General features: G+C 42.7%; 2 protein-coding genes and 1 pseudogene across 3 annotated transcripts in view; 2 read left to right on the top strand and 1 right to left on the bottom strand.

Annotated features, from left to right (window-relative positions):
* The window catches only part of LOC119337783 (probable E3 ubiquitin-protein ligase LOG2), a 3,622-nt gene extending 781 nt beyond the window's left edge, over nt 1-2,841 (top strand). The window contains exons 2-3 of the mRNA XM_037609967.1: nt 743-1,250; nt 2,472-2,841. Of these exons, the coding sequence (XP_037465864.1) occupies nt 743-1,250; nt 2,472-2,606 (643 nt within the window). The 3' untranslated portion in view covers nt 2,607-2,841. The remainder of the gene's footprint in view (nt 1-742; nt 1,251-2,471) is intronic.
* A 6,071-nt stretch (nt 2,842-8,912) lies between these two features.
* Nucleotides 8,913-13,209, top strand: LOC119341969 (endonuclease V-like). Of its 2 annotated transcripts, XM_037613818.1 has the most exons (10): nt 8,913-9,265; nt 9,368-9,638; nt 10,138-10,200; nt 10,796-10,835; nt 11,180-11,244; nt 11,357-11,473; nt 11,600-11,728; nt 11,812-11,897; nt 12,366-12,719; nt 12,974-13,209. In XM_037613818.1, the coding sequence occupies exons 1-8, from the start codon at nt 9,210-9,212 to the stop codon at nt 11,863-11,865; spliced, it is 795 nt and encodes a 264-aa protein (XP_037469715.1). In that variant the 5' UTR covers nt 8,913-9,209; the 3' UTR covers nt 11,866-11,897; nt 12,366-12,719; nt 12,974-13,209. The 2 variants fall into 2 exon arrangements, with proteins under 2 accessions (XP_037469715.1, XP_037469714.1); XM_037613817.1 differs by having other exon boundaries at nt 11,812-12,719.
* A 65-nt stretch (nt 13,210-13,274) lies between these two features.
* On the bottom strand, nt 13,275-14,390 carry LOC119339364 (annotated as a pseudogene).
* Nucleotides 14,391-22,207: the final 7,817 nt, after the last annotated feature.

A 22,207-nucleotide genomic window follows, 5' to 3' on the forward strand; every position in this document is an offset into this window, starting at 1 on the left:
TTCTCTGCTTTGCTGATTAGATGGAGGCCTGTAGTGTCGTTGTGGACCCTTGTGGCCGATCAATGAGCTTTATCCCGTGATGATATTAGTTAGCCAGTGTAGAATTTCTGCCGTCGTGTACATATTTTGTTGGAGCCATGATACTTTCGTATTTGGTTGGAGCCACATGACTTTTGTTATGTGTTTTGTTGTCCATTTGAACAAAACTGGGACATCATGTGTCAATTTTCTGAATTCTTCATATTTGAGTCCGAGTAAGGACAAGGAGCAGTAAGATTTAGGCACTCATGACTCATGTATGTGCTAATCTTGGTTAAGAATGGACATCTGCACTTGATATATGATTAGAGTACCGTATATTGTTTGCACGGCTTGTTGTTGAAGGAAGTAGTAGGTCTAGGTATGGAATCGGAACTTAATCATATTCATCTGGGTGGGAAAGTGAAAAACTCAGGGTCCATGAGACTCAAATGGAGCTTTAATGGTCTTGGGCTGTGTGCTATCTTCTGTAATTTTACCATGGCAAAGCCATACTTAATGAGATTCTCCAAATGCATGCCTTGCTCTGTCCCATTCCGAGGTTAGGCTATCCCCACGTTATGCCCATTTCTTGCAGAGTGTTTAGTAGCATCTCGTGCTTTGTACCTGTGTGCTGCGTGCCCCTGCTTCTTTAATATTTTGATGACAAGACTGTCACGTTATTTTTAATCAAATACTGACTCTTAATTTCTGATCCTGCAAACAGCATAACAGTTTACTTCTTTGCACAAGAAGGTGATGACTGTGTCCTGAAGGGTACAAAGGAAAATTTGCTCAAACCTGTCACAGTGACTTTTAAGGAAGGTCATGGTCAGGAGTTCAGGCAACCAAGTGGAACTGGAATCAAGCTCTCAGTGTTTGAGGAATCTGACCTAACTAAGGTTGGGGAGGATCGTGTATTTCCTCTCGCATTCAAAGTGGAAGTGGGTGTGCCAAGCAACCAAGAATTAGAAAGGGAACATGATGCTGAAGACTCGAAGGCTTTGGTTAAATTTGCTGTGTTTGTTAAGAAAGACAGTGCTGAATATGGGATCAACATTGTGCAGCAGATACTGTGGGTAAATGGAACTAGATATGTCTTGCAGGAGATATACGGTATTGGGGACAGGAACACAGCTGACAGGAATGTTAATGAGGATGATTCTGGAAAAGAATGTGTGGTTTGTCTAACAGAACCAAGAGATACAACTGTTCTTCCATGCAGGCATATGGTAGGTTATCCTTTCGTACTAAATGGTCTTTAGATGTATAGATGTAGATATAAGGCTTATGGCTGTTGAAACTTGCTTTAATTGATAACCCTTTCTTCTTGAAGACAATTATGATGGAAATAGGCTTGGCAAGATTAGTTATATTACACCTTTCCACAAATGCATGACATACTAGAAAGTGTGTTGCCAAAAAATTAAGTGCGACTACTACTATATAAAAAATTGGTTTGGCAAGGTGAAAATTATATTATATATTTTCTGAATATGTTGTCATAATATAATATTTTATACTTCTCTTCTAACATGTACAAAAAGCAATGATGAAAGATGATTGCTGGAGGTCATGTCACTGTTTAAAACGTCATCTATCTTTTAATAGAGTTAGTATCAGTTTTGTATAATTCTTGCTCATTTCATTGTGGAATTTTCTGTATTGATTTTCCTTAAACTGGGCAGTAGAAGGTGGGTATCTTACTGCTATATGAGTTGGTGGTGCTGACATTTTAGGAAAGCCATGTAATTTGGTAGGAAGGTAGGAGTTCAACATAATAATATGACTAGTGAGCCCCATGCATGTTCATCATTTGCATATTTAACATTTAAAAGTACCCAGAGTTGCTGTGCAGTCCACTCAGGAATCTGGTTAGCACGCATTGGAACACTATTCTTTTCTTATCACGAAAGTTTACTAATCCTCGCTATTTAGCCAGTTACTTGTAATGTCCATTTCTACTTCTTTCTAATTTCTCTATGCTTGTGATTTTGGCAAAGATACACCTTGCATTGCTTCCATGTTTTCCTGAAAAACTGACACACAGACAGATGAACGACTACAAAATGTACTTGCATGTAACATAGTTTGAAACACTGTGAAATCTTCGAAGTTACTACAAATATGGCCCATATATGGCAGGTGCAGCATGGCACAGTATATCAACTGCAAACTGGCCCCTAGCTTGAAACCAATACAAGAATACTATGTACATGCATCTTGTGCCCAACGTTTCTACCTTTTGTCATACATCCAGCAGATAGTACTACAATCCTGTTTCATATATTCCTCGAAATGAGAATGGAGCGTAGCTCAGTTGGCAAGGCGCGGGAGTCCGCAGCCAGCCCATCATTTTATCTTATGTGGCAGATAAATAAGCCAAATTTCGTTGACCTGTCATCTTCATGAAACCAGTGAAACTGAAAATCATGCCGTGTGCTCTTTTGCAGTGCCTATGCAGGGAGTGTGCTCAGACATTAAGGTTCCAGACCAACAAATGCCCCATGTGCAGGCAGCCTGTTGAGAGCCTTCTTGAGATTAAGGTTGATAGCACACCCAGGCATCATGAAGGAGGAGATCAGTAGTTTGGGAACCCTCAAAGGAAGTTCCGTTTGATCGCTAGCAACTGTAATTGGATGTATATATATCGCGTGTTAAAATGAAATTACCGTGCTTTCGGCAGAGAACATAACAGGAAAGGTATGCACTAAGCTGACCGTGATGTTCTCTTTGCGGGTGACAAGTAATTTAAACAGGCAACATCTATTGTCTGGTCTTGAGCTTTCCTAGTTCACCATTTTATTTGAAATTGTTTTTCTACGACTGGTTCTAACGTTACACATAGCTCTGTAAGATGAAGGTTTCCATTTTCGTTTGCGAAGTGTTATGTCTGCATCTGTTTAGCATGTGTTGTGCTCTGTCGTTTGTTGCGAAAATCGATCGTATTAGAACATGAAGGAGAAAACCTGGTCAGTATAAAAATTTAGGAGATCTGGTCAGTATAAATCTATATAAATATCTGGTCGGCATAAATATCTAGTGATCTTGTTGATTAAGATTAAGATAGGATTGATTGAGGACCTGCTGCAGGCAGGATCCATTAAAAACGTATGTCAACAAGAACTGGGACAGATTCATTGCCAGTTGCCACAGGAAAAAAAGATGAACCTTCAGATTGGGTACAACATGCACTTTTTGAGAGAAGTGCATATTTCAACCCTCAACTCTTGCCCTAGTCTAATCCATAACTGTCAACTGTAATACTGTCCAAAAATCAACCCCAAACTCTTATAATCGGTCAGGATTCAACCCTTTCTCCCCACACCTTGGTTTTGACCCAGTTGACCGGTTTTAACCCGTTGACCATCCAGTCATCAAGCCATGTCTGCAAAAATTTCAAAATTTCTAGGGGAAAAAATGTAAAATAAAAAAATCCAGAGAAAACAAAAAAAATTATGTAAAATTTGAAAAAATCAAATAATTTGTGTTTTTTTGTAAAATCTACAAAAAAATAAAAAGTGATGATATTCTGCCCAGTTTTTGTGACAAAAAATTAATTTTTCCACAATTTTTTCGAAAAAATATATAAAATCAACAAAACAATACTAAGCATTCTGGGAAAGCTTCACATTTTTTCTTAAAAGTAAGGGAAATTATCGTCTAATTAAAATTTTGCCCAAATTTTTTTAAAAATTCAAAATTCCCGCAGAAATTTGAAAAAGTATGTAAACTTAGGAAAACAATACTAAGAATTTTAGGAAAATTTCATAAAAAATTTAATTAATGAAAACTGTCGTCAAATTTTATTTTACCCAAATTTTGAATTGTTTCTTTTATTTTAGGAAAATATATATAAGGTTTTTTCGGAATTTTTATTTTACAGATTGTTTTTATTTCTCTGGAAATTTTGAATTTTTTGCTGAGTGGCTTGCTAACCGGATGGTGAACAGGGTCAAAACCAGGGTGTGGGGAGGGGAGGGTTGAATCCTGTTTTTTTTTTTTGAGCATTAAAACTTTATTCATCAAATAAGAGCAAGATCATTTACATAAGAATGCAGAATAAAGTCCGGGACAACGTCCCAAGTTTCAGACTTGCTAAGACTAAAGCTATGCTTTGCTAAGCCATCCGCTACCATATTCGCTTCTCTGCTACAATGAGTAAAACTGATGCTTTTAAATTCCATGGCCATAAGAGAGCATTCTACTACTATTGGAACATCAGTTCTCATGTATGCGTTTGGGTCAGATATAGCCTCCAAAGCAGTCGTACAGTCAGACTCTTAAATAAGCTTAGTGCATCCAAGATTCACTGCAAGGATCAGACCACACCTGATAGCTAACAATTCCGCAGAGCTTGCACTAGACACATGCGGTATTGCACAAGTAGTTGCAGCCAAGAAATTGCCTCGATCATCACGAGCAATAGCGCCGCAGGCTCCTAAAAAATTGTCCGCATGGAATGACGCATCGACATTAACTTTTACCGCTCCCTCCAGTGGCTTCTTCCACTGATGACTGATCGTACGTACCGGCTGATTTGGTGTGTAGGCTCGTACGAAGTTGGTGGCTAAAACTCGGATAGATATTGATGTTTGTTCCGGTGTCTGGACTGACTCCCCATTAGTTACTTGGCGCCTCTGCCACCAGATAAACCACATCGCAACCAAGATGAGTTCAGCCATTGGCAACTCATGAATCATGGTACGCATGCGGACCAGAATTTCCAAAGTTATAGAACCAGATCGATCTTGCCGCACGGCTTTTATAATATCATTCTGCAATCCTAACTCAGACCAAACATCAGATGCCCGTGCGCATGTAAAAAGGCAATGTTGTATGTCCTCTAATCCGATCTTGCAAAGCGGACATTGCGGAACCAAGGGTATGGGGCTGTTTGGTTTGCAGCCCTCGTCCGCCACGCCAAAATATTGGCGTTGACCTGAGCACCAACACCTGTTTGGATCAGTACCAATTAATTGGCTTGCCCCAGGCTCGTTCACTTCCCCAGTTCATTCTGCGTCCAATTTATTGGCGAGTTCGTGGCGGCCGATTCCTCCGCCAACTTTTTGGCGAGCCAATGGTTGGCGTGGCCGTCACAGGCACAAACCAAACGTACCCTATATGCCTACCTGCCAGAACACCGAGGCACGGCAAGACCCCCTTTAGGACTTTCCAACCAAAATGTTTTATTTTCCCCGGGAGCCGCAGTTGCCACAGATCTTTCCAAACCATATTAAGGTTAGCGGTACCTGGGTTATTCGAGTTTGAGTAATGACGTCCAAACTGATGATCAAACTCCACCTGATATGCCGAGCGGACAGAGAAGGTTCCGGACCTCGTAAAGTGCCAGGCTAAAAAATCTTCAACTTCCTCAACATGTAGGGGAATCTGTAATATTCTATCTACATCAACCGGTGAAAACACACTACGCAACAATGCCTCATCCCACTGTCCAGTATGGGGATCAATAATCTCTGCCACCTTTGTTAACATAATTCCTCCTCTAGGGGTAATAACTTTTCTCGACTCACTAGATGGAATCCATGGATCTTCCCAAATATTGATGTGTGAGCCAGATCCAATTCGCCATATGCAGCCCCTTATGAAAGTCTGAACCCCGGCTAAAATGCTTTGCCATGTAAATGAAGACCCTTTCTTCGGTCCCGCTTTTAGGATGTCCCCGTTAGGGTAGTATTTTGCACTCAAAACTCGTGCACACAAAGAGTCCGGATTTTGAAGAAGTCGCCAACACTGCTTTGCTAACATAGCAAGATTAAAGCTGTGAAGGTCTCTAAAGCCCAATCCACCTTTCTTCTTTGTGACACACATTTTCCACCACGCAAACCAATGCATTTTCCTCTTTTCTTGTCCATCTCCCCACCAGAAACCCGATATTTCATCGGTGATTGATTTACATATACCTTTAGGCAACTTAAAAACTGACATAGCGTAAGACGGAATTGCCTGTGCTACAGATTTCAAAAGAATTTCTTTACCTTGAATTGATAGAAACTTTTCTTTCCATCCCTTCAATCTCTAACAAATTCTATCAGCTAGATGCTAGAAACAATCGCTCCGGTCCACACCAACCATAGTTGGCAGACCAAGGTACTTATCTGACAAAGCTTCAGTTAAAATATCCAGTATACCACAAACACTCTCCCTGGTATTAACTCTAGTATTCGGGCTGAAGAAAATACTTGATTTTGGGGTACTCACTCTCTGTCCTGAACTAGTACAATAAGTATCAAGAATCTTCTTTAAAGTGTGAGCATTCTGGTCAGTTGCTCTCATCAAAATCAAGGAGTCATCGGCAAACAAAAGATGAGAAATAGAGGGTGCGTTTCTGGATACTTTTATACCTTCAATCCCACCAATGTCTTCCTCATGAGCCAGCATACTTGAGAACCCTTCAGAACAAATCAAAAACAGGTAGGGGGATAAAGGATCTCCCTGTCTCAATCCTCTAGTTGGAGTAAATTCTTCCGTTTCTGTATCATTGAATCTGATTCTATAGCTCACAGAGGAAACACACTCCATAATTAATTCAACCCATTGTGCATGAAATCCCAGCTTTTCCATCACCCGCCTTAGAAAGCCCCACTCTACTCTGTCATAGGCTTTCATCATATCCAATTTTGCAGCACAAACACCATTAGAGCCATGTGACTTTTTCTTAATTGTATGGAAACACTCATACACTACCAGCACATTATCTGTAATTAGCCTGCCTGGCACAAAGGCACTCTGGGTAGGAGATATTACCTCTGGTAGGATTTTAAGAGTTCGTCGTTGATTCTTAGACGGTATTATAGTTGAGGTTTGTAGATTAGACCTGGGCTAGCGTTCAGGGTTGAAATATGCACTTCTCACGCATTTTTTTCCCAAGCTAAAAAAAAAAGAGCCGACAACCGGTCAACGAGGACTTATTTTTTTAGGCGGGAAAAGTCCAAAACAAACCTTCATTTTGTAGGTGAAAGCTAAATCGAACCTTGAACTCTTAATCCCTGAAATCAGCACACCGAACATTATAATCCCGGTCTATTTTAAATCTTGAAAGGAGTTGACCGGTATTTGCTGAATTGGGCCGGCCCAGTAGCGCAGCCGCTCGCGCATGCACTAGTCTTTTTTCTTTTACGTTTTCTTTTTCTTTTTTCATTTTTACACACGTCTAATTTTTCTCAGTACCCAATGTACATTTTGAATGCACAAATTAAATTTTTGATAAACTTTTGATATTTTTAAATACATTATGGACATTTTAAAATTAAATGTTTTCAAAACTTTTTTGAATACATGATAATATTTTTCGAAATACATATTTTACATTTTCTTAATGACAATACACAATTTACAAAACTACACGAACACTCTTTTACATGGTTCATCATTTTTAAATTCGCATACACTTTTTCTATTACATGTCACGTATATTCTATTAAGGTTATGACATATTTGTTTACAACACGCAAACATTTTCGTTACATTGTACTTATTTATAAAAAGAAGCCCAAACCACATTTTCTGAAACTCATGAACATTCTTGAAATGTTACAGTTTTTTGAATGTATGATTTTTTTTAATCACACGAATATTATTATACATTATATAAATATTTGTTTGAATTGGCCAATACATTTTTTAGAATTTGTTGTATTTTCTAGATGTCACAAACTCAGAAAATGTTTATGTATCAAAAAGTGTTCGCACTTTAAAATTTTGTTCAGGTTTGAGAAAAAAATATGTTTCAAAAAGTGTTTGCACTTTAATATTTTGTTTAGGTTTCAAAAAATGTTTATGTTTCAAAAGGTGTTCGCTTTTTCAAAGTTGTTGGTTTTTAAAATTATTCCAAAATTTCAAAAACTTCTCACACTTTATGAAATGTTCGAAGATTTCAGAAATAAATACATTTTCAATACTTGTTTGCCCCTAAAAAAGGTTTTCAAAGTTCGACGCTTTGGTTTCTGCTTAAATAATTTCGGCCTATTATTATGTCAGTCATAGTCGTCTGGTGTAGTGGCTAGCGAAATCAGGTCAACCATGCCAGTTCCCAAGTTCGACTCCACAGCATGTTTTTTGTTTTGGAATTATTACGTCGCGCGTTAAAAAATACAGAAAGAATTTTTACGTCTCGTATGAAGCAAAAAAAAAACTCACTTCATGTCTGGTAGGCCGGCCCAGTCGACTCCGCAACCAACAATTCGAAACATTTTCTAAAAACATTATTTATGAAATAGTTTAAGAAATTCCGAAAAATTATTTTAAAAATGTAACACAATTTTGAAAATCTGAAAAAAAAATCATAGCATCTGAAAAACTGTTGGTATTCTGAACATTTTTTGACAAATGTGATTTTTTGGCAATCACAAACAGTTTTTTTAAATGTGAATAGAATTTTAAAATTCCACACATTTTCTGAAAAACACAAAATAAATTGAATTTGTGCCAACAATAGAAAACATGAATATTTTTTTAACTTCTGAACAATTTTAGAAATGTGTGAACATTTTTTAAACTTCACGAATTCTTGTTGTGTTATTGTGGGCCGGCCCAGATTCTTGTCCGTGAGAGTAGCTGGTTATCCCGGCCGGGATTATACTATTCCCAATTTGCCAAACAGGTCTAGGGTCCAAAATAGACCGGGATTGCAAGTTTAGAGTGCCAATTTTCGGGATTTAAAGTTCGGGGTTTGGTTTAGCTTTCGTCTACAACTTGAAGGTTTATTTTGGACTTTTTCCTTTTTAGGCAAATCAAGGAGGAATTGTTTTTAGGGGAAATCAATGAGGAAACGAAAGTGAACACCTTTCGATGGGCCCAGGAACCACCGTTATCAGCCCAAAGCCCAGAGAAACAAAGACAGACAAAGAGAGAGAGAGAGAGTGAGTCGTCGGCCTGTTCCCGGAGAGGAAAAGCTCGCCGCCGGCATCGACCGGGCACCCCCGCCGTGACAAGTGAGAACCGCGGCGCGTTTCCCGCTGCTTGCTTCGCCCGCCCGTTGTCCCCCTGGCCCTAATCGGAAGCTGCTGAGCTGCGTAGTAGACGCGCGCATAGCTGCTGCGGAAGCCATCGATCGATTCCTCAATCCCCAGCGCTTGTTAAACGAATCGCCCGATCCAGCTTGAAATTCCTAGGTTTGCATCTCCCCCCGAGAGCTCCGGGCCACCGTGCGAGCAGGAACCAGAAGGGTGATGGATAGAGAAGGAGATGGCTCTGATCTGGAGCTGCAGAAGCAACAATGGGCGAGGTCTGTATATGCCCAATCTATCGATTCCATGAGCTTTACATTCAGTTCATCTCCGGTTGAATCAAAGGGAGTAGATTCGATTCATGTTGTCTGGTGATGCAGGACGCAGGATGCGCTCAAGGGTAGGCTCGTTCTCGAGGATGATTTCGAGTGGTCTTTACCTTCGGCGAGCTCGAACTCGGATCAGGGTGATGCCAGGAGCAAGCTGAAGTATATAGGTGGGGTTGACATTAGCTTCCTGAAAGAAGACCCGTCTACGGCGTGTGCCGCGGTGGTGGTTCTGGATGCCAATACCTTGGAAATCGTCCATGAGGAGTTCGATGTCGTCCGGATGCAAGTGCCGTACATTCCTGGTTTTCTTGCTTTCAGAGAGGTATGGCACACCATATACATATACGCTCTTTTTCGTTGAATTTGTTTGGAACAGTGAAAATATAGACACATGCAGTTTATCTGTGGTAGACACTTTGTTCTTCAGTTGGACCTCTACAGTTTAATTTGCTTTGACTGTAAGTAAGTAAGATAAAATTCTTGGACTACTGTTGTATCACTGAACAATCTTGTCTTACCTGCATCAGTGGTACAAAGTTTATTATGTTCGGACAGTAGTCTCAAAGGTGCAAATCAGTCTGAAAAAGATTTACTCAGTGTTATTTGTTACGTGCTCGACATGCCTTCAGCTTATTGTTATCTCTAGAGTCAGAAGTGAGTCTTGTATTGCCAAGGCAATGTCTAGTTATGATAGAACATAGGAGAGGTAATCGTGATTGGCTTTGCTTCCTTGTTTGGTTGCAAACATCTGTGATCATTTATCTTTCTTCAGTTTACGAATCTGCATGTATCATATGTAAGAAAACTATCTACCTGTGCAGGCCCCCATTCTTCTAGGACTCCTGGAGAAGATGAAGATCAATGCTCATCATTTCTACCCTCAGGTAGAATTATCCTTTGTGGTGCTCGCAACTGTACTAATCTTAGATTTGGTGCTCTGTATTTGGTGAATAACACTAATTTAGAACATGATGTTCTGTATAGCAATTCTGTTAGCAAACAGGAATTTCCGTAGAAGAAAAAACTTGCAAGCATGCTTAAGTTAGATGACATCACTTGCCGAAATGTCCACATAAGGGAATAGGAACTAGATTTAACGATTCTTTGGCAAATAGGGTTACTGAGGATATATTCTGAACTATCTCATGGCGTTGCGTGTCTTATTTCCTGTTGGTGTGCCTGTGATGACGAGAACAAAAAGTACAGTACTATGCAGGCAGAGAATTTGTTTTGGATTAAAATCTCATGTGAATTTACATTTTACATATCACAGTAGTAGTCTTCTAATTCAACATGTACTCCCTCCGTCCCAAAATTCTTGTCTTAGATTTGTCTAAATATGGATGTATCAAGTTACGTTTTAGTATTAAATACATCCGTATCTAGGCAAATCTAAGACAAGAATTTTGGGACGGAGGGAGTAGTAATCATCTTTCTTTGCCAGTGCATTTTCTAAGGTTTATCGTTCTGCTTTGGCAGTTACTCATGGTTGATGGAAATGGGTTACTCCATCCACGAGGTAACAGACCAATTACAGTCACACTTATGCACTCTTTACAGTTTTCAAGTAATAGTAGCAAGTTTGGCAGTAGTAGAATACACTGCACGTGTGACATTAGGTTCTAGAATCATATAATATGTATGCAGTGTTATTGGAATTTTTTTTCATTGATCTTAGTTAGTAAGACTAAGGTGATTTCTGTGTTTATGAAAGAATGAGTTTGTTTGTAATCCCTGAAGCCCTTAGCATATAATCCTGGTGATACAATACATCTTGTTAGGTTATCCATATTTGTGGCAAGCTGCATTAGCTGTAGTAATATATGTGAATGGGTCATCCTCTAATAAATATATTTTCAACAGGTTTTGGTTTAGCATGTCATCTTGGTGTCCTTGCAGACCTGCCGACCATCGGAGTGGGAAAAAATGTAGGTTAATTTTACTGCTGTTGCAAGTTTTTTTTTTTGTAGCGTCTTGAGTTCTTCTTCCACAGTTGTACTTTTAGGGAAGACTAAATCCTCAGCATTTTCAATGCCCCAGTTGCACCATGTGGATGGTCTTGACCAATCTGAAGTCAGAAGACAGCTTGAAGCTGAAGGAAACTGCAACAAGGAATGTATTTCATTGACTGGACAGTCGGGGACGATATGGGGAGCGGTAAGAGACTATATTACACCGGAAATTTCTATTATATTGCTGAACATGTAACGGGGTTTCCTTTCTTTCATATACTTCCTGTTAATGAAATGTATGTTGCACATGAACTCAAACAACTTGTCCTAGGCAATGCGTTCATCCCCTGGTTCATTGAGGCCAATCTACATCTCAGTTGGTCATCGCATTTCGCTCGACTCTGCCATTGGGATAGTGAAGTACTGCTGCAGATATCGTGTTCCAGAGCCTACACGCCAGGTTAAATTTAAAGAATATCATATATCAAGTTTCCACATGTCGGCAGTTGCATTTTGTGTACTAATTGGCCATCCTTTGCCCAGGCTGATATAAGATCGAAGGTATTCCTCCAAAAGCACCAAAGATTACAGCAGTAACAAGATTCGACAATGGCAAACAGTACCCTTGGGTAGCCTTCTCATCTTTCTAGCTGATGTGAAATTTGAGAAAGAAACTGGCGAGGCATTGAAACCTCAAGCAACCTCTGTACAGCCTTCTCTAATACTAGTATGGAATTGCATTTTATCCCAGAACAGTTTGGCTGTAAGATAGATTGTGATGCCCTTTTTTTTATCAATATCTGAATTTGTACATCTTGCTGTGCACATGCACAACGCACATAGCAATTAGCAAGAAGAATCAAGGACCTGGGTATACATTGCAGCAGTGCTGCTTTGTGCGGCCGTAAAAGCATCGGTATATCTTGGAGTACAATTATTCGCAAAGAAAAAAATCTTGCAGTAAAATAAAGCCACAACATGAAGACATTGTACTGCTTTAATATCACTAGCATATCTTCTGCATTTAATCTGATGTTTTTTCTTCTCAAAAGCATTTTCCCAATTATCAACGTATCTGTCTCTGATTTACACTTCAGGAAAAGCACCGGTATACATTCCAGTACAATAAAACCATGATGGGAAGGCATTGTACTGCTGTAAATCTCCAGCGTATCTTGCATTTAATCTGATAGATTTTCTTCTCGAAGGGATTTTACCGAGATTAACAGCATATATATTTTTGATTGACCAAATCTTATGCTCTTTAATGCACACTGCCTGTATAAACATGGGGAGACGAGATACCAGCAGTGCAGCATATACAAAGAACACTTCTGCTTAATTTCCAGAGACGTATGTAGACAACGGTGAGATGGCTGCAACTTTTCACTCTGTCATTTGCAAGATCCTTGTTATTGCTATGGTTTGTGCTGCCCTCCTTTTCTCATCAGGTATGGATGCTTCTCTACTCCATCCAAATCTGCTTTTGTGAATCTAAGATCAGCACAATTTTCCATCTGTACAACCTCTACTCTTAAATCTGTAGTGTAAGCTGTAACTGGTTAAATGCACTAGCCCTCAGAAGTTAGCAGCACTTCTCATCCAAATACACACATCTTGTGACCTGATAAAACATCATTCAGGACATATCTTGTTACTTTTCTCTGTTACAAATTGGACCTTAACGTTAGGGTTTTGGATGCAGGAACAGCGCAGTACATGTGCATGGGCAAATGCGCGGACATACCCGACTGCGACAACTATTGCAAGACGAAGGGAGTGTACCCCAAGGGAGGGGTGTGCCTGCCCCTCCACCATTACTGCTGCTGTTACATTTAGCGGGGTCTGAGGACGGCCGCCTCTTTCCCCATGATTTTTTTGTTATCGGTCGTTGATTGTGAAATCGATGGCATCTGAATAAAATGGAAACACTTATATGAATTTTTTGGGAACTCAGAACTTTGCTCGTCTCATGAAACATGTTGTGAAGTAGCTGTAGCTATCTTGGATTGCTGTTTGGATTTTGTTCGTGCTCCCGCAGCCACCGGGTCACTTGGCTAGAGGATTCACCACATGACCAAGGAACAGAACAGCACCGGTTCTCTCCTCGGCGACGGCAAACAAGAACGGCTGGTCTGCCATGAAATCCACCGGAGGCCGCGTGCTTCCACCTTGACCTATGGCCATGCCTGTGGTGGCGGCAGCGACATGCCTCAGTTCGTCGACTTTGATGGTGGCCTTATGGTACACTCCGCTGACGGAGAAACCGTCGCCATTTGTCACCATGCCCGAGAAAGTCACCGTCTCCGAAAGCTCTGCTGACTCCCATCTCTCTCATGTCCGACGACGCCTCGAACCGCCCGACCGGAACCTTGGCCGCCGGCGTGTGGTTCATGACGAACTCCGGTGTAAGACAATGTTGTCGTAGAGATCAGCAAGCTTGACGCTGACGGTGGTGCTGTCCGGGAGAAATAGGAGCATGTAGAATGCGGCAGCTTGCACGCACGTCTCCATCGTTGTTGTTGCAGTAGTAGGGCAGCTTGAGAGTCCTGAAGCGGGGGAAGACGGCGACGTGCTGCCGCGACAGGCTCGTCGCCGTCATGAACGGCGTGCGTACGGTGCTGCCGTCGTCGAGGTGGAACCGCGCGGTGAACGTCGCTGACGGGTCGAACGGCTGGCACCAAGTCCCTTTGAAGTGGAGTGCGTCGACGAGGGCCACCGCCGTCGTCAAGTTGACGGAGCCGGCAGGGAGGACGCCGTGGATGAGGTTGTCTGTCCCGCTCGCTACGAAGGCGTTCGCTCGCCGCCTCGCTTGCTCGGCGTCAAGAAGTCAACGGACACCTTAGAGGCTTAGAGGCAGAGCCGCAGCCGGAAGATGCGGCGGCCACCATGAACTCCGGCGTGGGCGGCCAACTCCGGTCGACCCGGACGCCGCACGTCCGCGTCAGGCCGCCGAGCTTGCCGACAAGCTCGGTCGCGGTTGTCGCGGTGCGTTGCAGGTCGGCGAGGGACGGTGAGCCCAGGAACCGCAGGAGCTCCCTCTGCGTGTCGCCGCGCGCGCCGGCGGCTACGAGCGCGACCGCCGCGTGGAAAGACAGCGGGGAGAAGACGAAGTTGTGCATCCCCCGGCCACCCGCCGCACGCCGACCGACCTCCCACGCGAGCGCCGGCACGCGGCCGTCGCCTCTCGCACGCGGCTGTCCGTTGGTCGACTCGGCGCGCCGGCAAGTGCGGTGACTGCGGTCACAAGAGCATGATGTCGGGCCCCACGAGATTATTGTCGTGAAGCTGACCTGCGACCGCCATGTGACGAACATGCAGCACACCCCTCTCTGGGTAAATAAATGAGGGAAGAGGAAAACATTCTTCAAAGAACATTATCGAAGGAACATTATTAAGAGAACATTATTAAGGGAACATTGTTAATTTCGGGGAACAATTTTTAGATTTGTATAAGAATATTATTTTAGTATATTTAGAACATTTCTTACATATTAAGATTAAAAAGAACGTTTTTTAATTTTGTTTAACATTTTAGTATATCGGTGCACCAGTAAGTGTGGTGGCTGCCGTCACAACAGCATGGCGTCGGGCCCCATGAGGTCATCATTATGAGGTTGACCTACTACCGTCGTGCGTCGAACACGGCCAAGCATAGCACAACCCTCCAGAAACGAGGCATCCGCATCCAGAGCCAATCTAAATCGTGGCATCACTTTATCTTTGCACCGCCCCGGCAAGGTCACCTCAGCGTCGGGGATCAACGACATGAAAGATGGACTCGCCGGAGGCCACGCAGGTCAACAAATGGAGGGAGCAGTAGACAATAAACAACTAGGTATACCCGCAAAAAAGAAAATAGCTCAGTATAGTTAAACAGAATGAGTTCGGTGGTGCAGCTACTGGCTGCTGTCTAGTGCTGGTTCCTTTTGGTGGCTTCTCTGGGATCTTCTAATCGTATCGTAAGGGCATATGCTCGCTTCAGAATGCCTGCTCTTTAGTCGATTTCTTTTACAAAGGTGAATTTTATTAGTCAAAATAAAGTATCAAGTGGATATAAATATAGTGAGCACACACCCAACCTTCATTTTTTAGATGAACATAACCAATAAATACACATACACATAGATAAACACGTATGTAAGAGACTAAAGCTATGCCAGGGCGAGGAAAAAAACCCTGAAACGATCAAAACAACAATCGCTAAACTACAACAATGACTATATCCGCACAAGTCATCTCTTAACACCATAAAGACAATGAGATTCTTCAATAGCAACGCCTTCAGAAAGAGAACCACCTCAAGCACCGCCATCAACAAATCCAACCCCTAAAGGCCAAGGTTTTCACTCTAAGGATCAAGTATGGGCATATCTCAAACTAATAGTGTAAGGCATATTTGCAAAGGTGTTTTGGCACCCTGGGGCATCTACATCCATACATGACCAATAATTTGAAAAATAATAGTAAGCAATTTCAAAAGAAAGTAAAAAAAATAGCATCCAAGATGCTCGCAAGGAGCGTGCAAATTTTTGTGGTGAAACGACATTTGAGGAGCTCTAGAAAAACAAAAATCAAACAAATAAACTTTGAAAAAAGACATTTTGGACACTTTTTTTGTGAATAGCTCCTTGAATGTTGTTTCCCAATGAAATTTTGCTCTCTCCTTGCAAACTCGAGCATCTGGGATGTGAAAGAAATTCGGTCTTTTTGTGTATAGCTCCACGAACGTTGTATCCCCACGAATTTTTGCTCTCTCCTTGCAAACTCGAGCATCTTGGATGCCCAAAAAATTCTGTTTTTTTAGGATTTTTTTAAAAACTATTTTTAGAATTCACTGTTGATAGGGTGCAGATGAGCCTGAGCTCATCTATCGATTACCACATCTTAGCACCCTTTCCTTATTCTAGAAATCCCTTAAAGTTCTTCTCAAATCTTAACTCCTAGGAAATGAGGATTAGAAAAGGTGTGGAGCTTCCCTCCAAAAATTAACTCCCGAAATAGAAGAATGTGCAAAGATAAGTCATTGGAAACTGAAACTGAAACTAGATTAAGACCATGTAGTGTTTAACTGTACATAACAGTCCATAACTAAACATCCTAATACAAAATTAAACTAGATACCACTTTATTAAAGGTAAAACGAGTTAAATAGAGCTAAAAATGAACTAATCATCATCAGAGAAGAGGTAGACCACCAAGGTCTTGTCGGAGCCTGATGCCTCGGCGTTGTGGGTGCCTCATCGAGCTCATTGTCGTTGTCGAAACTCGAGGAGGCCACCGAGATGACGCCCGCCACGGCCACATCCCACCGCCTCTACCACGAGTAGGCATACTCATGGGTGGGGACGCCGCGGGATAGGGCAGAGTCGAGCTCGGCGGTGGTGGCGGCGTTTCGGGATAAATGGGTTACGACGGGCGTGCATTAGGGTTTGGACGCGGCTCTGGTGCGGTTTTATAGTGGCAGGGGGAACGGTCAGTGTGGCAGCACGCTGGCGGTTATCCATTATTTTTCAGTGAGAGAAATCAAAGAGGATATTTGGGGAGAAATGCCCTGGCTGCTCAAATTTGAGCAGAACTGCAAACTGTTGAGTAGTAACTCCTTAATTTTTTTTTAGTAGTTATAGCTATAGGGGAATGGTTAGTTGGGGCCTAACTCCTTAAAAGGGAAGTTAAGAAAATTGGAGGGAAGGTTTTGAGATGTCCTAAGCATAGTTGTTTGTTTTTCGGACCCTCTTAACTGGTGAACGTTTGTTGGGGAGGATGACATTTACGAACGATTTTCATGGCAATTTTAGTTATAAGAAGTGACAGTTTCTTCGTACTAGCATGCCAATTCCTTCCTAGAGAAGACAATTTTGTTGAAAAACGGCCAACGGCTGCGAGGGTATTCGCTTGGAGTTCCTTCCAAGCAGACGTTTGCCAGTTAGCATTGTTGTTGTTTGTGTGCACAAGTTTTTTTTTGTGTGTGTGTGTGTGTGTGTGTGATTTCGGGTTTTGGCAATATTTTCATGAATTTTTTTGGACAATTCCTTTCGGATCCTATATTTTGTGGACAAATATTGGACCCATTTCCTTTGGGATATCCAAATCTTTGGAGAGCAACCAACCCGCTATCAGAAAGCTCTGTCTGTTACAGAACACATGGGCGCGCGCGAGTGAATTACAGTAAAAAGTAGACAGGCGGCAGTAATCCAATTTTACATAACCACGTCCACATCTTCTTCAGTGGATCCAATAAATACATCAAATGATGCCGAGCAAAAGGAGTGGCGTAATTAATTAGTTCACACATATCTTCTCACTGCTGTCCTATGTCCTTTAATGCCCGGTCTATATAACCATGCTGAGATAAGATTCCTCCTGCGATGCATCAGCATATACTAGACTCAAGAACACATCCATAGTTTCCGCAAGATGGCTGCAACTTTTCTCTCTGTCGTCTTCAAGATCCTCGTCATCGCGCTAGCCAGTTCTTCCCTCCTTTTCACCCCAGGTATGTGTGTCCATCCATGTCCCCTTAGTTCTCTACTGCCCCCCCATTTGAAGCCTTCAATTCCAATCTAAGATCAGTGCAGGTTCTTGCGAAACCGTGAGGCCAGATAAATGCTACTCTCTCCGTCCCACAATATAAGATCGTTTCGCAAACTAGGATCTTCCTCTGACTCTACAGATATTGATATTTTTTTGTGCAAATTTCCTACACCATTTTGTGATTCAACTTCGAATTGAATCAACTGGAGCCTTATAATCAGCTTAGTAACATTGTGGATATGGACATATGGATGCAGGAGAGGGCAAGTACGTGTGTCAGGGCAAATGCGAGGACATACCTAACTGCGACAATTGGTGCAAATCTCCCGGCGGTTACCCCAAAGGAGGGCAGTGCGTGCCCCCGCTCTACCAGTTCTGCTGCTGCATTGAATAATCATCCAGCATGTTTCTCAAATGTCTTGTAATCGTGTGTAGAATCAGCATCGGTAATAAAATGTGAGTCGGTAGCAGTTAAAGGTAAGTGTGGGGGAGGCTGTAACTAGGTTTCAGATAAAACTTGAACGCCTGTCAATGTTACAGACAGACCACGGGAGCGAACATACTCGCTAGGCACGCGTGCCCCGGCATGGTAAATGGTCTCTAACGCACCATCTCGGGATCAAAGTGCTATGAAGCACCAGACCACGGCATTTTGTGGTGATCACGGTGACGGGACGGTGCTCGATACCGTCGCCCCCCATCGTCCACGACCGACACTAGACGGTGCTCGTCGCGGTCCCGTCGAGCACGATGACACGGAGATTTCGCCATTGCTGTGGTGGCACGGCGGCCTTTGCAGTACCTGGAGGTAAATCATGCCACTGAGGTAAAGCAGTTTTCACTGACTTGTAAGTTGTAACTGATAGAATAAATCCGGGGCGCACGTCGATCTACCGACGACAAGCAATCACACAAGCACAAACTGTTGCATTTGTTTCTACCATGATTCTTAAAGAAAGGAAAGCTCGGACATGCCACTGTCCGGCGCACAAACTTTCAGAAAAATGGCTTCTTCTCCGTACCAGAAAGATGCGAGGGCATTGATCTGCAACCCCTTAAGCTCGCTCTCGGGTGCCAGCACGGATCATTCTGCTGCAAAATACCTTGGCATGTTTCTCTGACAGAAAACTTACCAAAACAGACTGTCAGCCAGCCATGGACAAATTTGGTTCCAAATGCGCCGGCTGGAAGATTGGCTGGATGAACATTTCGGGCAGACTTATCCTGGTGCGCGTGGTCCTCTCTGCCCTCCACACTTTCTAAATCATTTCTTGCTCAACCCTAGTCGCTAGGCAAGATGATCTTGCGAAGTATGCCAAGTCCATACATGTTTCGTTTTTTGTCCGTGAGCGTTGTTTGGATTATAAGCTGATCATCTACACTGCCGATGTTCTCCAAAGAAGGGATGGCTTCACAGCCTCATCTTCAAGTTATGTCACATTCACCTAGCATCAGCTCTTAACTTGCTTGCCCAATGCCCTTTCACCCGCGCTGTCTGGCAGGACGCGCTGCAACGTTTTGACGCCAACAACTGCACGAAGAAGACGCCACCCAAAGAAGACGACCACAAAGATCTGCTCCAATATCATCTGCTCTTAGGGGAAAATAGACAAGGAATGAAACAAACGAATTTTCAAGAATGATGCCTGCAATGTTCCCACCCTGTATGGTATCCAAAATATCTGGTGAGGTACACTGCTGGAGCTAGGCTGGCCTTGCAGGGGCGATGTGGATGCCACCCTGTCTACTATACAAAATATATTGCTTCGGCTCTTTCCATATTTCTTTAACATATTCGCATTACAAAAAACAATGCTCCACAATTTCCTCTCGATTACAAAGATGACAATCATACCTTGCTGTGATTGATCGCACTTGAAGTTGGATACCCGTAGGAAGGCAATTATGAGCCATTCTCCATAAAACCACCTCCATCTTGTTAGGACATTGAATTGCCCATAATTTTAAGCCTTTTCCATAGTCAACTGATTTGACGATGATTTTGTTGGCATAGTTACTTTGATTTTTCTAGAATGGCTGGGATCTGGCAAGGTTATGTGCAGATCTAGCTGAATATACTCAAATCTTAGTGAGTGGCCAAGGCGGAAAATCTGTACAACCTTCAGAACTTACTGGAATAATAAGAATCCTCTCTGCAATCTCTCCAGGAAAGAGGCTCAATGGAAGTTACCTGCAGGAGATAACCAATCGAAGAAATAAAAGTAGTGTAGCTAGAATTAATAAATGCAAGAAATATCAGGATGCCACCAATAGAAAAACTAGAGCAGTGAGTACAAGGAAGACATGGGCTAGACTGCTAGAGCAACAAAATGCAGTATAAAGTTACAGTGGTTTTGGATCAGGGATATACCAACACTGTTGTTAAATAGATGGTCTACCAACACTGTTAAAGCATTGATGCAGAAACTTTAAAAAGCAGCTGTACTTTCAATTTAGATACTTTAGAAGAAAAGAAAAAACAGAGCAGAAAATTATGATCACTTCTGACATATAATATAAACCAACTGGGATATGAATCATCAAAATTGACCTTTCTCAACCTTCTGAGCTAGCATGATCACATTACATGCTGCACACATATGCAAACTTCTATAAATATAGCATCAAACCAGAAAAACAAGAGCCCAAGAAAATATTACAAACGCCAGAACATAAGCAACTCTTGCTTAGACAGTCAGGTAAAACATCAATATAATATACAATAGAACACACTAAAGCGTCTCATATAGATCTACTAGTTGCACATCAAAATGCATAGAACATACTACAACTCATACCAAGTGTCTCGTACACTTTCATACGGCTCAGATTGCATGTGTACACAAACTAGAACATAAATAATTCTGGCTTAGCCAAAACAGGTACACACGGAAATGGGCCATACAACCGTACTTGTTGCCCATCAAAAGGCACAGAGCATACTACAACTTGGACTAATACATCCATGAGGGAAACATCAAACGACACAAATACTAGAAATGAAAACCAACACAGGTTAAACTGAAACTAAAGGTAGCATTTTCTACAAACAGTGCATCATCTCCGTTGGAATCTTTGTGAAGAGTTCACTTGAAAACGCAACAGAGCACCTCGCTCATGGCTTCCAATTTTCAGTCAGCAGAACATTCATCAACTGGGAGTTACCAGCCGTATTCCTCCATCCAATGGTAGGCAGGACAATAGTGGCACATATGGGAAAAATTGCACAAATTCAGGGTACTTATGATCAAGGTGATGTACAATTGTACTTTCATGATGATCCAAATCGTATGCCAACAGTCCATTGTTTGAATGAGCTATGAAGATCAGATTGGCATGTGGGTGTACTCCAATGACTTTGAGAAACTTATTCTTTGGAATAACATTTGAAAGCTTGCGCAACAATTTCCAGTGCATGCATTTGCCATCCTGATGACACACATCCCAGTTATAAATCTCATCACTAAGAGCGTAAACCAACATAGTCAAAGATCTGTCTGAGCGGTATCGGGAGTTGATATACAATAGCTGTCCAGCAGACTTCCCAATGAAATCCGAGGAACTATTAGCTGGCAGCAGGACGGTTCTCCATTTTAGCCCTTGTGCATCAACTATCGCCAGTCCGGACTCATCCGTGAGCACGTGCAAACATCCCTTATGGAAAACTCCAGGCTGACCAAAGCACAAGCCAACTTGAATGACCCATTTGGGTTCCATTGCCACCCATGCACCGGTATTTGAAGAGTAAATCCTCACTTCTGTCACAACCATGAAATGTATGCCGCCGTGTTCCGGGTGTCTCCAGTCGTGTACAAACTCGAACACATGAAACTCTTGAGTGGATACGCTACTGTCGAAACCCAGGTAAGCAATGCTGTTGTTGCTAGCGTAGCCAGAGTGAGGCAGCACAGCATACTCACTGCTAGCTGGATTGGAGACCATGTAGCGAGATGTTCCAAAAGGGGCGCCCGTGCGGATGCTTGCAAGAAAAAGTCCATCGCAGGAATCCTCGAGGGAGAAGAAGCAGTCCGTGCTGTCGGGCGGTAGTGGCAGGCGCGGGTGGGTCTCGGGGGCGCCCGACCAAGGGAAAGGAGACAGATCCGCGTACTCGACGCCGGCGAAGCCGCTGGGCTCGGCCTTGCCTTCACCGGTGATGCGGTAGAAGAATCCGGCCAGGGTCTGCGACATCTTCTTCCGGCGCGCGGGGTCGGCGATGAGGTCGCGCCAGGCCGGGCAGACGCACTTGCAGATGCAGAGAGATTTGTAGGGCACGCGAGAGAGGATCTCCGCGATCAGGTCGTGGGTGAGCCTGGACATCGGCTCATCCATGCCGGCCATCCGCCGCGAGCGCTGGCTACAGTTCTTGGGTGGAATAGGTAGGCGGAGATGGGCGGCGGCGGCGGCG

The sequence above is a fragment of the Triticum dicoccoides genome, chromosome 7B (genome assembly GCF_002162155.2).
Source record: "Triticum dicoccoides isolate Atlit2015 ecotype Zavitan chromosome 7B, WEW_v2.0, whole genome shotgun sequence".
Classification (NCBI taxonomy): domain Eukaryota; kingdom Viridiplantae; phylum Streptophyta; class Magnoliopsida; order Poales; family Poaceae; genus Triticum; species Triticum dicoccoides.

Coding starts and splice junctions, on each gene's coding strand:
- LOC119341969 (XM_037613817.1), top strand. CDS start 9,210: ATGGATAGAGAAGGAGATGGCTCTGATCTGGAGCTGCAGAAGCAACAA. Junction 9,639..10,137: donor GTTTTCTTGCTTTCAGAGAG/GTATGGCACACC, acceptor CTACCTGTGCAG/GCCCCCATTCTTCTAGGACT. Junction 11,729..11,811: donor TTCCAGAGCCTACACGCCAG/GTTAAATTTAAA, acceptor TCCTTTGCCCAG/GCTGATATAAGATCGAAGGT.